At 38.6% G+C, this 13,308-nt stretch overlaps 1 protein-coding gene across 1 annotated transcript; it reads right to left on the bottom strand.

The window, feature by feature from the left end:
• Positions 1-986: 986 nt before the first annotated feature.
• Positions 987-2,149, bottom strand: LOC137145885 (G-protein coupled receptor 183-like). The gene has a single exon (XM_067536853.1). It carries the CDS (start codon positions 2,147-2,149, stop codon positions 1,082-1,084), a length of 1,068 nt encoding a protein of 355 aa, XP_067392954.1. The 3' UTR covers positions 987-1,081.
• Between the last annotated feature and the right edge of the window lie 11,159 nt (positions 2,150-13,308).

Raw genomic sequence — 13,308 nt, 5'->3', positions numbered from 1 at the left:
CTCACCCCCATCAATTATTAGGTTACATTCACTTGTTACAGGAATTGTTGTGGCAGTTTGCAGTTCTGTTTTGTCTTTTCCACAGTACAGACATATCAAGCCACTAGATAATCTGAGAAATTTTGAGTCAGTCACAGTTTTAAAATATACTGTAGATACCCTGGGATTATACAGTTGAGGTCAGACTTTTGAAAGAGGGACATTCCTGCTACTGATTTTAATCCTCTCCCAGGGTCCAGTGGATGCTATATAACAAGTACAATTTCAGTCACAGGACAGGAAAATGGAAGACTGGCTTCATGTCAAATAGCTGTAGAACACTGGATGTGATTAGTTGTTTCATAGTGCTGCTTCAGAACTTTATTTTAACTGGATTAATACCTGAATATTTAAAATCTCAGAGTATTATTCCAGATTTAACAAACAAACAAAGTTTTTAGGATTTTCAAGAAGCTAAAGCTATGCCTTATACATAGCACTGTTTTGTGCATGCCATTTCCAAAGGACTGCAAATATGTTTTACCTGTTATTTTAATGACTCCTGAGAAGACGAGGGTCTCACTCTGTCCATTTGTTTGTACAGTATATACATCTACTGAATTCCGAGCCATGAACTTCTATAAGAAATACATGTTCAAATTGGAATGAATTTCTAATACCATGCTGTTATAACAAGTTTCAGAAATCATAAAACGGTGACTTCTCAGACTTGTGACTATATATATATATATATATATATATATATATATATATATATAAATATAATACGTAAAAATATATATCTTGGCCTAAGACTTTTTTGATACCCAGCTCTTTTCTTAAGACTTTCCACCCTTGCACTGCCACTGGGTCAACGTCACTAAATGGTGGAACTATAAGTGTGGAAGAGGTGCTGTTGGGGTCTACTGCCATGTTATCTTGTTCTGGAGAGTGCTGGATGACACAGTGGAAATGTCACCAGCAGCTTGTCTATATTTATGCTTCCACCTTTCCTGCCACTTGTGGAATTTCTCCAGTGCAACAATGGATAATTTTAAGATAAAAGCTCTGAGTAGACATGGACAAATGTAAAATGTTACAGCTAAGCTGAGGATGAGCAAGCTCCTTGATTGTGGCTGTTGCTATTGCTTTCTGAATATGACTTTCCAGTGGAGGAGGATGGAGCTGAGCCACTGGTTTTAAATAATCTTAGGAGTCTTCTCTTATACCCTCTAAATGCAAAGAAGTAAATTATTGGATCAATGCAACAGTTCATGTTCATAAAAGCCACTGTGATTTGAAGAGACATCTTGAAGGCTTTCTGTGCCGAGCAAGATGGCTGGTACAGTATCTTTCTGATCATGAACTGAATGATATTTAAGTGGTAAGGACTAAAGCAGACCACAACTGCAAGCAGCACAACCAGTATGATTGTGAAAGCCTTTCTGTGGTGCCCATTCTTATCCGTCAGAGGGTTTTCTTTGGCTGCTCTGCACAGTTTTAGGTTGATCTGCACATAACAAACTAATATAATCCCTACTGGTAAGAAAAATCCAATAATGCAAGCACCCAGAAGGATAAATGGTAGCTTAGGAATTTCTTCAAAGTTGAAATATTCCATGCAGGTCAGCTTATCTCCTATCTTCCTGGTCATGGGCCTGAAGAGCAATGATATTGTCTGTAGGAACACCAAAAACCATATCAGCATACAGATATACTTCACTCTGCTCACTTTCCTAAATCTGCCAAGCCGTCGAGTGTGGACCACGGCAATGTAGCGGTCAACACTCACACATGTCATAAAGTAGATGCCCACGTAGGTGTTCATGTAAAAGATGAATGCCGTCACCCTGCAGAGCCAGTCTCCGAAAGGCCAGTTGAATTCTAAGATGTAATAAGCAATTCTTCCAGGCAGAGCAAGTGTGAAAAGGGCATCTGATACAGCAAGGTTGATTAAGTAGAGATCAGTTGAGTTGATTTTCTTCCCTCGATGGAAGGTGACATAAAGGGCAAGGATGTTTCCACAAGAGCCAAAGACCAGCAAGAGAGTGTAAAAGAATGAAAAAATTACTTTTGCTGCAAAGTGGTGGTTATACACATCACAGTTGCTTTCATTGCTGTAAGTGAAGTTAGTTAGTTGAGATGTAGCAGTAGCAGCACTGGCAGGCATTCTGTGGACTTCTCCTTGGCAGAAGAAAAGACATGACATTAGCAGCTTACTAATAATGTGCACTATCTGCTTTGACAGATAACAAAACTACATAGGCTTTGTACTTTAGTAGACTGTCATAGTAAAAGAAGTGAGAGTCCTCATTTGAACAACGAATTTCCACATACTTAGTATGTTCTGAGACATGATGATCAGGCTTAGTCATTTGGAAAACTCAACTCCTAGTGATCTTAGTATAACATTCTGCACAAAGACTGTGACTCATTTTTTTTTTTTTCAAAACTCTTATTATCTTGGAAACCAATAGCAGGGGGTGTTGTGTCACAGGATGTCAAAAATTGCTACTGATTGTTAATCATGTTCGATGGATGAGACATGATATCATTTGCTGCTCAGAGAGAGGGAGATGTGGAATTTCAGATAGAAAATCCCATGATTGAGGAGGGGAAATTTAGAAGGGAAATGTCAATAAAATATGACTTTCTTTTGTTTTGACAGTCTTTGCCAGAAAAGGGAGCAAGGAGAAAAATGCCCATTTGAAGAATAATTTCTCTACATCTATTCATGCCTGTTTAAAAACCTTTTACAATTAAAAACTATAATACCTATAGATTATAACAACCCTATTCCTGAGATAATTGTATATGGCCTGAGTTCTTCACTCAGTTTTAATGGGGTCCTTACTCACCCAAGCACCCCCCTGGCTGCAAAAATATACTAGACAGACACAGGTGGTAGTTAACATAAGTTTAAAGAAAATAATATTCTGTCTTCAAACAGTCCCTTATTTCCCATTTGCTGCTCTAATACAGCAGAGTTCCAGGTTGGCTTGGGAGTCAGTAGTTCCTACCTATACCTTTAAGTGCCAAATAAAACTAGTTGGTATCACTTTGCCAAGATGTAAGGCTTAGGAGACACATTCAAACATTGGTTACAGCCAGACTCATTTGTTTGCACCACAAAAATATGTGTTTATGTGTACATATTATATAAACATTGCACTCTTTCTTTTTGCTGTGGCTTCCTCTCACAATAGATGCTGCTAAAATAGGATGGGTCCTTACCTGTCTTTTAACCAACACACTGAGAAAGTTGCCTTGTATCTACCTATTGTGAGGGTCTCTGTAACTGAAAGTTGTGTCTCCACACTGCTGTTATTCTTTATGTATTGCTGCTAAAACATGATTACTGTAATTGCATACTGCAGGGATGTGTATTTTTTTGGTTCTTAACAATTTGGTCCCAAGCCCTCTGAAAAGATCTACATCACAAACCAGTCATTGAACAAAACGTCTTCAACTACATATGCTTTTTCCTTGTGTCCTCAATAGGCAGAGATGGGATTGAACCGAAAACCTACATTTAACACTCCTCCCCACCCCAACCACAAATTTTAGATCAGCGGTGTTCAGAATCTGAATCTAGATTTTTCACACCTCTTTTATCTCAGTAATGGGTTAGCTCAAAACTCCAGATCTAAAGCCCCCAAGTTTTGAAGGTTATAAATCCAGATCCAAGTTTTGTAAGATCCAGCCCATCTCTAATTTTAAGGAAGCAAATGTGAGGAATTAATATTGTTTTGTTTATTATTGTTACAGCCACAGGTGGAAGTATGATCAAGTGGATAGGTCACTGGATGGGGAGTCTTGCTACCTGAGTTATTTTCTAGGCTCTCCCACTGACCTGTTCCCAGACCTTGAGGAAGTGAGTCACGTCATCACCCTACACTTCTATATCTTCTACCAGCATTGGTTTGTCTTGACCACAACTGGGGGAAATGCTCTAGCAAAATCCCATTTATTCTAGCCTGTCCAAATTCAGCAGATTAAACATTCCAGTGGCATTACATCAATCATTGTGTAGTAAAGTTACCTTTTAGTCAGGATAGTTACTATATAGCCTTGTAAAAAATTTGTTTAAAGAAAGTCATTCTTCAAAAAATACACTATATTGTTTGTCTTATTAAAACTGGACCTCTGTTCCCAAAGAAACTAAATTGCAGTGCAGTTAGAGATCCTTTTCTCACAAGGTCCTATTTGAAAAACCACTTAGTCATTTTTTCCTTGCACTGCCAAAGTACAATACCTGTAAGAAGATAAGACAAGGAGAGCCGGCTTACCGGGGGCTGGTGGCCAAGTGGTGGTGGTGTCTGTTGAGAAGTTCTTGCGTCCGCTCTTTCTCCTGTGCTGTATTAGTGGTAAATTTATTAAATGTAATATTCTTTTAATAATCCCCAAAACAGTCCCCTTCTAGTGCTATAGTAAAAACCTTTCTGTGCCTTGCAGCGAGCAGAAACAGAGAAAGAAGACCAAAAATGAAGAATGCTCTGCTTTTCCTAATCTAGTCATCATCGTCTGGGTGGTGACTGTGAAAGAGCCAAACAATCCCTGTATCACTTGTCAGCCGTGAGATACCTGCTTCCTCCAGCAGAAAGCAAGTACTTCTTTGCACTCCCCTTCCGCCTCATGCTGCACAGATGGCAAGCCTTATAAGACAAGGTGTTGCTCTTTCATCTGGCTTTTCTTTGTAGCACAATAACATTTATATAGTTCTTTGTTTGCACTTTGTGAGAAAGGCATGAAAAAACCCAGCAAATTCCCCACCCTGAATATTTTGAAGATTTCGTCCTCTCTCCACCCCCCCACACCTCCTTTTTCTTTTATTACAAGAAATAGATTTCATTCTTACTCACTATTTAAGGAAGTGATTTATACCAGAAAACTAAACCAAGCATGAGGTTGTTAAAGGCTTTAAACCCACCAAAGTCAGGAAAGACTTAAATACTATGTATTATCTATAATATTGTGCTTGGGTTTTACTTGCACACATGTTTGTAAGACAATAGTTGGAGACGTGCTGTACCTAGAAGATCAATGAAGCGAGTTAAAGGTGTAATTTTTGCCTTTATGATGAATTTTCTGACAGTTGTGTTTTTAAATCACATCTTTACATGTGATTGCCCCTAGAATTCCCTGATTCCCCTGACACTCCTGTGAGATACCATTAGGGCTGTGATTCGGTTACAGTTTAGTGTTACACGAATGCAAAACTAGTGTGAAGAGAGAATCAAGATCAGTAGCTGTGGTTTAATCTCCGGTCTCTTTTTAGGTAACGGCAGAATTTGAAAAAAATAGAAGAAGAAAGTGTATGTGTGTGTGCGTGTGCGCGCGCACGCATGTTGTTCATATGTAATTGGGTTTGAGGTTCTTTCAAGAGATTCAGGTATGTGTGTAATTTTCCTGATTATTCGTTCACAGCACAAGACCACTACTGGGTCTATTCTTTGTACTAATAAATGTGTGCATTTTGTATTAATTTATTATAAACAGTGTTACAAGGATTTAGCTGCAAACAGTGTATTGTTTTTTATATAAATAACTTTTTGGAAAATAACTGTGCTTGCCCTTTAGTCACTTTTTAAACTTGTACATCTTAGCCATCTTTTAGTCTAAAAATACCAAAGGATGTCAACATTGTTACAGTCTATTAAACTACAACATTTAATTTAAAAAGGAAGACAATTTTGAGTAAACTCTCAGCAGGTATAAACTCACATAGCTTCTTGAAGGGATCTGCCTCTTTTGTGTATGTGTCTGGGTACTGAGCAATGAAAATGTGTTAAACCCCAGTCAAAATATTTTTACAAAGATGTAATAAACATAGAAATATATGGCTCTTGGCTGAGAATTTTTGCATGCCAAATTTCATCTTGGAGCATATTTTTAGCAAATTGCAAACTCCTGAAAGAGGATTTGTAATGGAAATGCTGACCAACTGTGAAGTATTAGCAGATTATAACATCTCTTCCCATTCTTAGGATGAAATTTGTACCTGTACAAATAGCACAAGACATAAGTACCACCTAAATCACATTTAAGTCCTCAAAATAGGGTTTAAATGGGATTTATGTGCCTACTAAGCCTTGATGCTAGGCTACTTTCTTCTGTTGTTCTAGTCCAATTGTGGTTATTCTTAACTATAGTGAAGCTAACCATCTGTAAACTGGGGATAATAATACTGACCCCTTCGCAAAGCACTTTGAAAACTACTGATGAAAAGTACTAGTTAAGAACTTGGTATTATTAATTTTATTATTTTAGTAAGCGTGTGTCATCAGCAGACCAAAGTCAACTGGCACATTCAGAATGATAGACAGCAGAATATGTGAGAGAAAAGAGAGCAGCAGCTAAAAGAGATGGTGCAAATGGAGAGGAAACGTCACACATCATTAAGCGGGCACTGCCCTGGCCTGTTTACACAGAATAAATAACTATGATGAGTATTAATTCTTCAGAGACAGGATATGCCTTTGTGTGGAAAACTGACTTGGATTTAACAACTCTATTTCACATAGGAGCAAAACATTTCATGTATCAGTGACAGCATGGTCTAGAGGATAAAACATTAGGAGACTTGGGTTTTATTCCGGGGTGTTCTACTTACCTGCTCTTTGACCTTGGGTAAATCACTGCGCCTCTGGCTCTGTTTTCCTTCCCACACTTAGTGTGACGTGTCTATTTAGATTATAAGCTTTTTGAGGAAGGAACAGTCTCTGTGTTCTTTTGTACAGCACCTAGTACAATAGGGTCTGGATCTCTAGGTGCTGCCCTAATACAAAAAATCCAAATAATTTTTTGCTTTATTAATCATTGTCTCACTGCACCCACATTTGTGGCTAATTTATCAGTGTAGTGAAAATTAAAAGAACGAGGGGCTTAAGGGGCTCCTGCACACTGTATAAGATATGCAGAAGCTGAGGTGTGAGCTCTGAGGCATGGGAACTTCAGGACCCTACCTTTAGAAACTGTATATCTTTTAAGGGGCAAAGGCGATGATTCCTGTATCATTTATAAGGCAGGCTGGAGGGAGACACTTGAGGAACCTGAGGCATCTTAGGAACTTTGTAACAGAGGAGAACACTTTTTGTGGTGGCACACCTCTGAAAGTTCACAGGAGAGGCAATCTCCCCCATGGTTAGGCTAAGGTGCCTATGAGCAGGGCATTTGTGTGATGGATAGTAAAATACTGTGCTTCTAGAATTTTTGGCAAGGCAGCAGAACTTTGAAATTCAAAATAGTAAAACTCGTCTTTATGTTTGTCTTATTTCAATCATTTTCCTTCCAAGTCCTCCCTGCAAACTAGGAAATTCTAGACAAAAAATTACATGGAGAGAACATTAAGGTTGCATGGTAAATACTCAAGGCATGAAATGTCAAAGTGATTACAAATGCAACCCTAACTCTGCCCCTTTTTGCACTTGCAATATGATACAGTTGTTAATTATGTGAACACATAGCATTTCTGAAATGCAATATATCATTTTATGTACAAACTTAGATCTATATATGTAACATCTTTTTCTACCAAGTACTACTCTGTGTATGCCAGGGTCCATGAATCATTTATATAAAAACTACACAGTTAATGGTACTCAACAGAAATGAATACAATACAGGTTAAGTGTTACCACTCAGAGTAATATCGAAAATTTGCTGCAATGTATATGCCATCTACTTCACAAGTAAGATGTTTTTGTAGTTAAATGCCTCATCACGGTATTACATCTAAGAAAGAGTCTGCTACCAGTTGAATAACTGCTGACTAAATTCTGAAAAACCCATATCTTAGTGAGAAGGAAACTTACCATATAAAATTCTGTCAATAAATATATTATTGTTTTTATTTGTATAGTGCTGTAATGTGTGTGAGACACTTTACATGGCAATGAAAATACAGTAAGAATAAAAGCATAAACAATTACAAGAATGGTGTACAATAAATTATCTCTTGGATTATATTTCAGAAGAAATCTGTGATATTATAACTATAGTGTACACACACAGGGAAACAGAGCTATGGTTGCACAGGCAACCATAACTTCGGCACTTACTGATTATCAAGTGCTTAACTGTGCAACCTTAATATTTTGTTCACATAATGTATTTTAAACAGATGGAAATCCTGGCTTCTCTGAAGTCAATGTGAGTTTTGCCATTGACTTCAATACAATCAGGATTTCACCCACACAGAATAAATTGTGCTTTCCTTACTCAGGCAATTAACTTTGATGGAGTAAGGAGAAGATTTGGTTCCATAGGTCAGTGGGTGACAAGGAATCAGAGGGCAGGTCTACACTGCTGGCAAAATTCGGCAGCAGTTGATGGCAGAGTAGCTTCCGTAACTCCTGTCAACTTCGTTACTTCCCTTTAGCGCGCTGCCTCGACTGTGCTGCGCTGATGGGAAATGTGTTCCTGTCGATGCAGCGCTACGTTTTTTTAGGAGGTGGTTTTAATAGATCAACTTCTGGATCAATTGAGTGTTGTCTTCACTGCCGCTCAGTTGATCCAGAAAAATCGATCTGATGGTGGCAAATTTGCCACCGTCGCTATGTACATAGCCTCAGCAACTTACAAGAGTTGCTTAGTACCTTGCAAGATTAAGGGTACGTCTACACTGCCAGGGCTGTGTCTGGGCTACGTGGATCGATGCAGCAGGATCGATTGAGCAGGCAGTGGAGACCCGCTCAATCAATCCCAGAAGTGCTCTCCAGCTGACACAGTAAAGCCACCCTCCCCTGCCGAAAAGAGTAGCACTGCGTCGACCAAAGGGCAGTTCCTGTCAATACTGCGCAGTGGAAATGCCATGGTAAGGAAGCGTAAGTAAGTCGATGTGAGATACACAAGCTACAGTTCGTAGCAAGCATATCTCCCATTGATGACCGCCGGCAGTATAGACCAGGCCTAAGCTTTGAGTAAAGCTTTGACAGCATGATTTCTCTCGCTCTCTCTAGAATATATAACTTTAATTGTGTGATACTGTGCAGTGGTAATTCATAGTAGGCACTTTCTTGACATACGAAACCTTCCTATTATAAATCAGTTATTCTGTGCACAACTATTACAAGAAAATGTTTTTTTTAAAAGATTGTTACAAACCTGTGACTAGGAAGACCTGCCAAAATCATAACAATATTAATGTTAAACCAGATGTTAAACAGAAGCTCATAAAGTCAGACATTATAAAATTAGCAGATACAGATAACTTGCATCCGAGAGTTTTAAAAGATCTGATTGAAGACCCTGCTGGATCATTAATGTTTGATTTTCAATAAGTCTTGGAGAACTGGAGAACTTCCAGAAGACTGGAAGAAAGCTAATGTTGTGCCAATTTTTAAATAGGATAACAGGATGGTCCAAATAATTATAGGCTTGTCAGTCTGACGTCAATCCTGAGCAAGATAGTGGAGCGGCTGATGTGAGATTCAATAATAAAGAAGTAAAGGAGGGCAATGCAATTAATTCATGCAAATCATCATGGGTATATTGAAAATAGGGCCTGTCAAACTAACTTGATATCTTTTTTTGATGAGATTAAAACTTTGGTTGATAAAGGTAGTAATGTTGACATAATATACTTAGACTTCTGTAAAGTGTTTGACATGGTGCCGCACAACATTTTGATTATAAAACAAGAGTGATATAAAATTAACCTGGCACACATTAAATGGATTAAAAACTGGCTGATAGGTCTCAAAATGTAACTGTAAATGGGGAATCATCATCAAGTGGGTGTGTTTCCAATGGGGTCCTGTAAGGAATGGTTCACTGATTCAGAGCAATCTGGATCGCTTGGTAAACTGGGTGTAAGCAAATAATACGCATTTTAATAGGGCTAAATGTAAATGTATGCATCCGAGAAAAAAAAATGTAGGCCATTTTTACAGGATGGGGAACTCTATCCTGGGAAGCAGTGACTCTGAAATGGCTTTGGGGGTCATGGTGGATAATCAGCTGAACATAAGCTCCCAACAATGAGCTGTGGTGAAAAGAGCTAATGAGACCCTAGAATGCATAAACAGCGAAATCTCGGGTAGGAGTAGAGAAGTTAATTTACCTCTGTATCTGGCACTGATGCAACTGCTGCTGAAATACTGTGTCCAGTTCTGGTGCCCACAGTTCAGGCAGGATGTTGATAAATTGCATAGGGTTCAAAGAAGAGCCACGAAAATGATTAAGGGATTAGATAACCTGTCGTACAGTGATGTGATTACAATCTATAAATATCTGTCTGGGAACAAATATTTAATGATGGACTCTTCAATCTAGCAAAAGTATATCATGATCTGCTGGTCGGAAGATAAATTCAGATTGGAAATAAGGTAAATGTTTGACAGTGAGTGTAAATTAACCATTGGAACAATTTACCACATGTTGTGTTGGATTATCCACCACTGACAATTTTTAAATCAAGATTGGATGTTTTTCTAATAGAGATGCTCTAGAAATTATTTTGGGAAAGTTCTATGGCCTCTGTTATACTGAACGTCAGACTAGATGATCACTATGGTCCCTTCTTTGATCTATGCTGCTAGTGGTATTGTGTAATCCCACAATCAATGATTATTGAAAATGCCCCTTTATGCTTGCAGAAAACCACTTTGAACATTATGCCCTGTAGTACCTTTGTTATAGAGCAGTGTGCCTCAAATCAGATACCAGATGAAGATAAGATAGCAGAGACAAAATTGTGGTTTAAGCCTGTGTTTATGAGATGCTTTCCTTTCAATAAGTGCAGTAGCAAAGCAAGTTATCCATATGTCACATGGCATGGGAGGCACCTTTGTCACGGGCAAGGAAGGTACCAAAACTCATATGTTTGGGAACACTCAACCTAGAAAGCAGAATAAAGAGCCAAATGATCATCGGCAGGAACTGTTGACAAGCACCTACACTTACAACATTGCCAGGCACTGGAGTAAAAGAGGAATTGCAAAAAAAATCTTATTTGCTTTATTTTAAAAAAAGAAAGCAAGTCAAAGGAAGTGGCTTCGTCTTTTGAACAAAACATAGTCCTATGTGCTGATCAACAGGTGTTTTGTTATAATAGTGAAAGTAAGCTCCACCTATCTGTGGCAGCCTCACCAAAGTTCATAAATGAGTATGTGTCATCATGAATAAACTTTGAGATAGATTACAAAAGGGCCAGATTCAGACCAGCGTAAAAAGCTTCAGTAACACTGTCTGACTTTTGTAACAGCCATTTGCATTTCTGAACCTCTTGCTTCTGGTGGCATCAAATCTCACTGAAAAGTGACATCATTTATTAGACTACGGGAAGTCCTATGGAGGACATTGTAAGTCAGTTTCCAACCAAGTCAACCCCGATTTATCATTAAAAGAACTTCAGTGGAGATGGTGGGATATGGATCAAAATTATGGCCCTGTACTAGGACATTATGCAATGGTCTTACTGTTAGTGATCTGAATCTTTTGCCTCCAACTAGTTTTACCTATGTTCCAATTACTCTGATCTGATTTTTTAGCCCTTCTATGAACTAGCACGAGACAGTTATGTCCTGCTACCTGAATTTTTTTTTGTTTCAGTTTAGTGTGTGGTGATGGAACCCGGTGTTAAAATGATAAGCTATAACTTTAATTTGTAAGGTCTTGTTTGCAGACTGTGGGGTTCTGGGGATAGCCGTGTGATCTTTGTCTGTCTGGAGCTTGGGCAGGCTGGGAAGAGCCTGTCTGGAGCACGGTGAGTTGAGTTGTGCTCAACTGCCTTAGGTAGCAGCCAGCTATGTCTCTATCTGTTTTGGTTGTTGTGGGTTAGGGTCCAGGATTCTAAGAAATAAAGTAATGCTATGTTGCAACCTTCCAGAAGAGTACTTTTTGTGTGTTTTGTTCTATTTTCTTTGTTTGTATGCTGTGAACATAACATAATGCAATATTACTCTTCCAAACTATTGTGTATTCTTAAGCGCTGCTGTTCACCTCAGATGGCTGTATTTTATTGGTGGATGAAGAGAGTTTATACAATTAGCTACAAAAATATGTAAAGTGCTTTGAGATCCATGTGTACTGAAAGACTATATGTAAATGTATGATTAGCTCCATTGTCAGGATTTTAATTCAGACCATCATAATTAATTAGTTTAGGCCATTTTAGAGGAGAATCATGAAGTTCAAACAAGACTTCCCCAAAACTCAGGGGTATTTTGAATCTGGGGGAGTTAGTTCATACTCATCTTTAGCAAACTTGTCAAATACTGTAATAATACTTTCTACAAGAGACAGATGGAAGTTTGTACCAAGTATTTTCCATCTTATCCTCATCTCTTCTTTCTCTTTCTCTCTGATTTCTATTCTTCTAACAAAAAACTTTTGCCGTAAACCTGGAGACTGGCCAGAATCAGAATCTCAAATCCAAATATTTTAGATTTCAAAGGGAAAGGACAAGGGTTTATCAGATTTGTAACCCTGGATCTGTGACAAACCCAAAACTGGAGGGCAGCTGTTTTTCAGATCTAGTTTGGACATTGCAGAGATATTGGGAGAACAGTATCTGAGAGATTTTTGGCTCAAGATGATGGAAATCTTCCAAGAAACATCAGCTGCCATTGCCATTTGATGAGAAAAAGCTAATGGGATTTTGGCACCACTGAAACCTAATCTGGATCCAAATCCAAACATTGCTGTCTTGGCCCATCTAGGAATAAAACATCTAAAATAAAGTTTTAAAATTTGTTTCTATCCAATCTTTCTTTGTGTATACAGCCAGACTCTGAAAATTGTGATCAAAATCATAAGACTCCACAAAGAAGTGCAAGAGTTAGCAACACTGCAATGTGGTGATGTGAAGCCTCCTGGGGCTACAGACTGTTTGCCTGCTTTGCCTGGCCTGAGGGCCTGGGGCGATAGACTGTGGAGAGCTAATCCCCCGCCTAAAACTTGCCCGCACAGGTGTGGCCGAGAGGGGACATGATCTCCCTCCGACAGGGAGGGACAGGACATCTCCTTTACACAGCCCTTAGTTAAGTCAACTTTGGGCACCCTGGTTGTAGAAATAACAAAGAAATTCATGTTATGAAATAACGTTTTCCTGTGGGCACGAAACTCAGTCATTCCCACACTACAATAACACTTAGACACTCAGTTTTGATTCTATAGAAATAAGATGAAAGTTTCTCATTATCTGATTTCTGTGGTTAAAAAATAGTTGAACCCTCCTTACAAAGACAGTTACATGCTTATCAGCAGTGAAGGATTGAGGCCGTGTCTATGCAGGGGATTTTTTTGCACCAGTGCTGTGCTCCATACATATATAGTACATCCAAAAAACGATTATGTGTCCCCATGCACCTACTATTCCCTTCTTGC

The sequence above is a fragment of the Emydura macquarii genome, unplaced genomic scaffold, assembly GCF_026122565.2.
Source record: "Emydura macquarii macquarii isolate MOO-44397 ecotype Brisbane River unplaced genomic scaffold, CSIRO-AGI_Emac_v2 contig_3671, whole genome shotgun sequence".
NCBI classification, from domain to species: domain Eukaryota; kingdom Metazoa; phylum Chordata; order Testudines; family Chelidae; genus Emydura; species Emydura macquarii.
This window is presented reverse-complemented; position numbering and strand designations above follow the sequence as displayed.

Excerpts from the sequence above, each read along its gene's own strand:
- LOC137145885 (XM_067536853.1), bottom strand. The coding sequence starts at position 2,149 with ATGCCTGCCAGTGCTGCTACTGCTACATCTCAACTAACTAACTTCACT.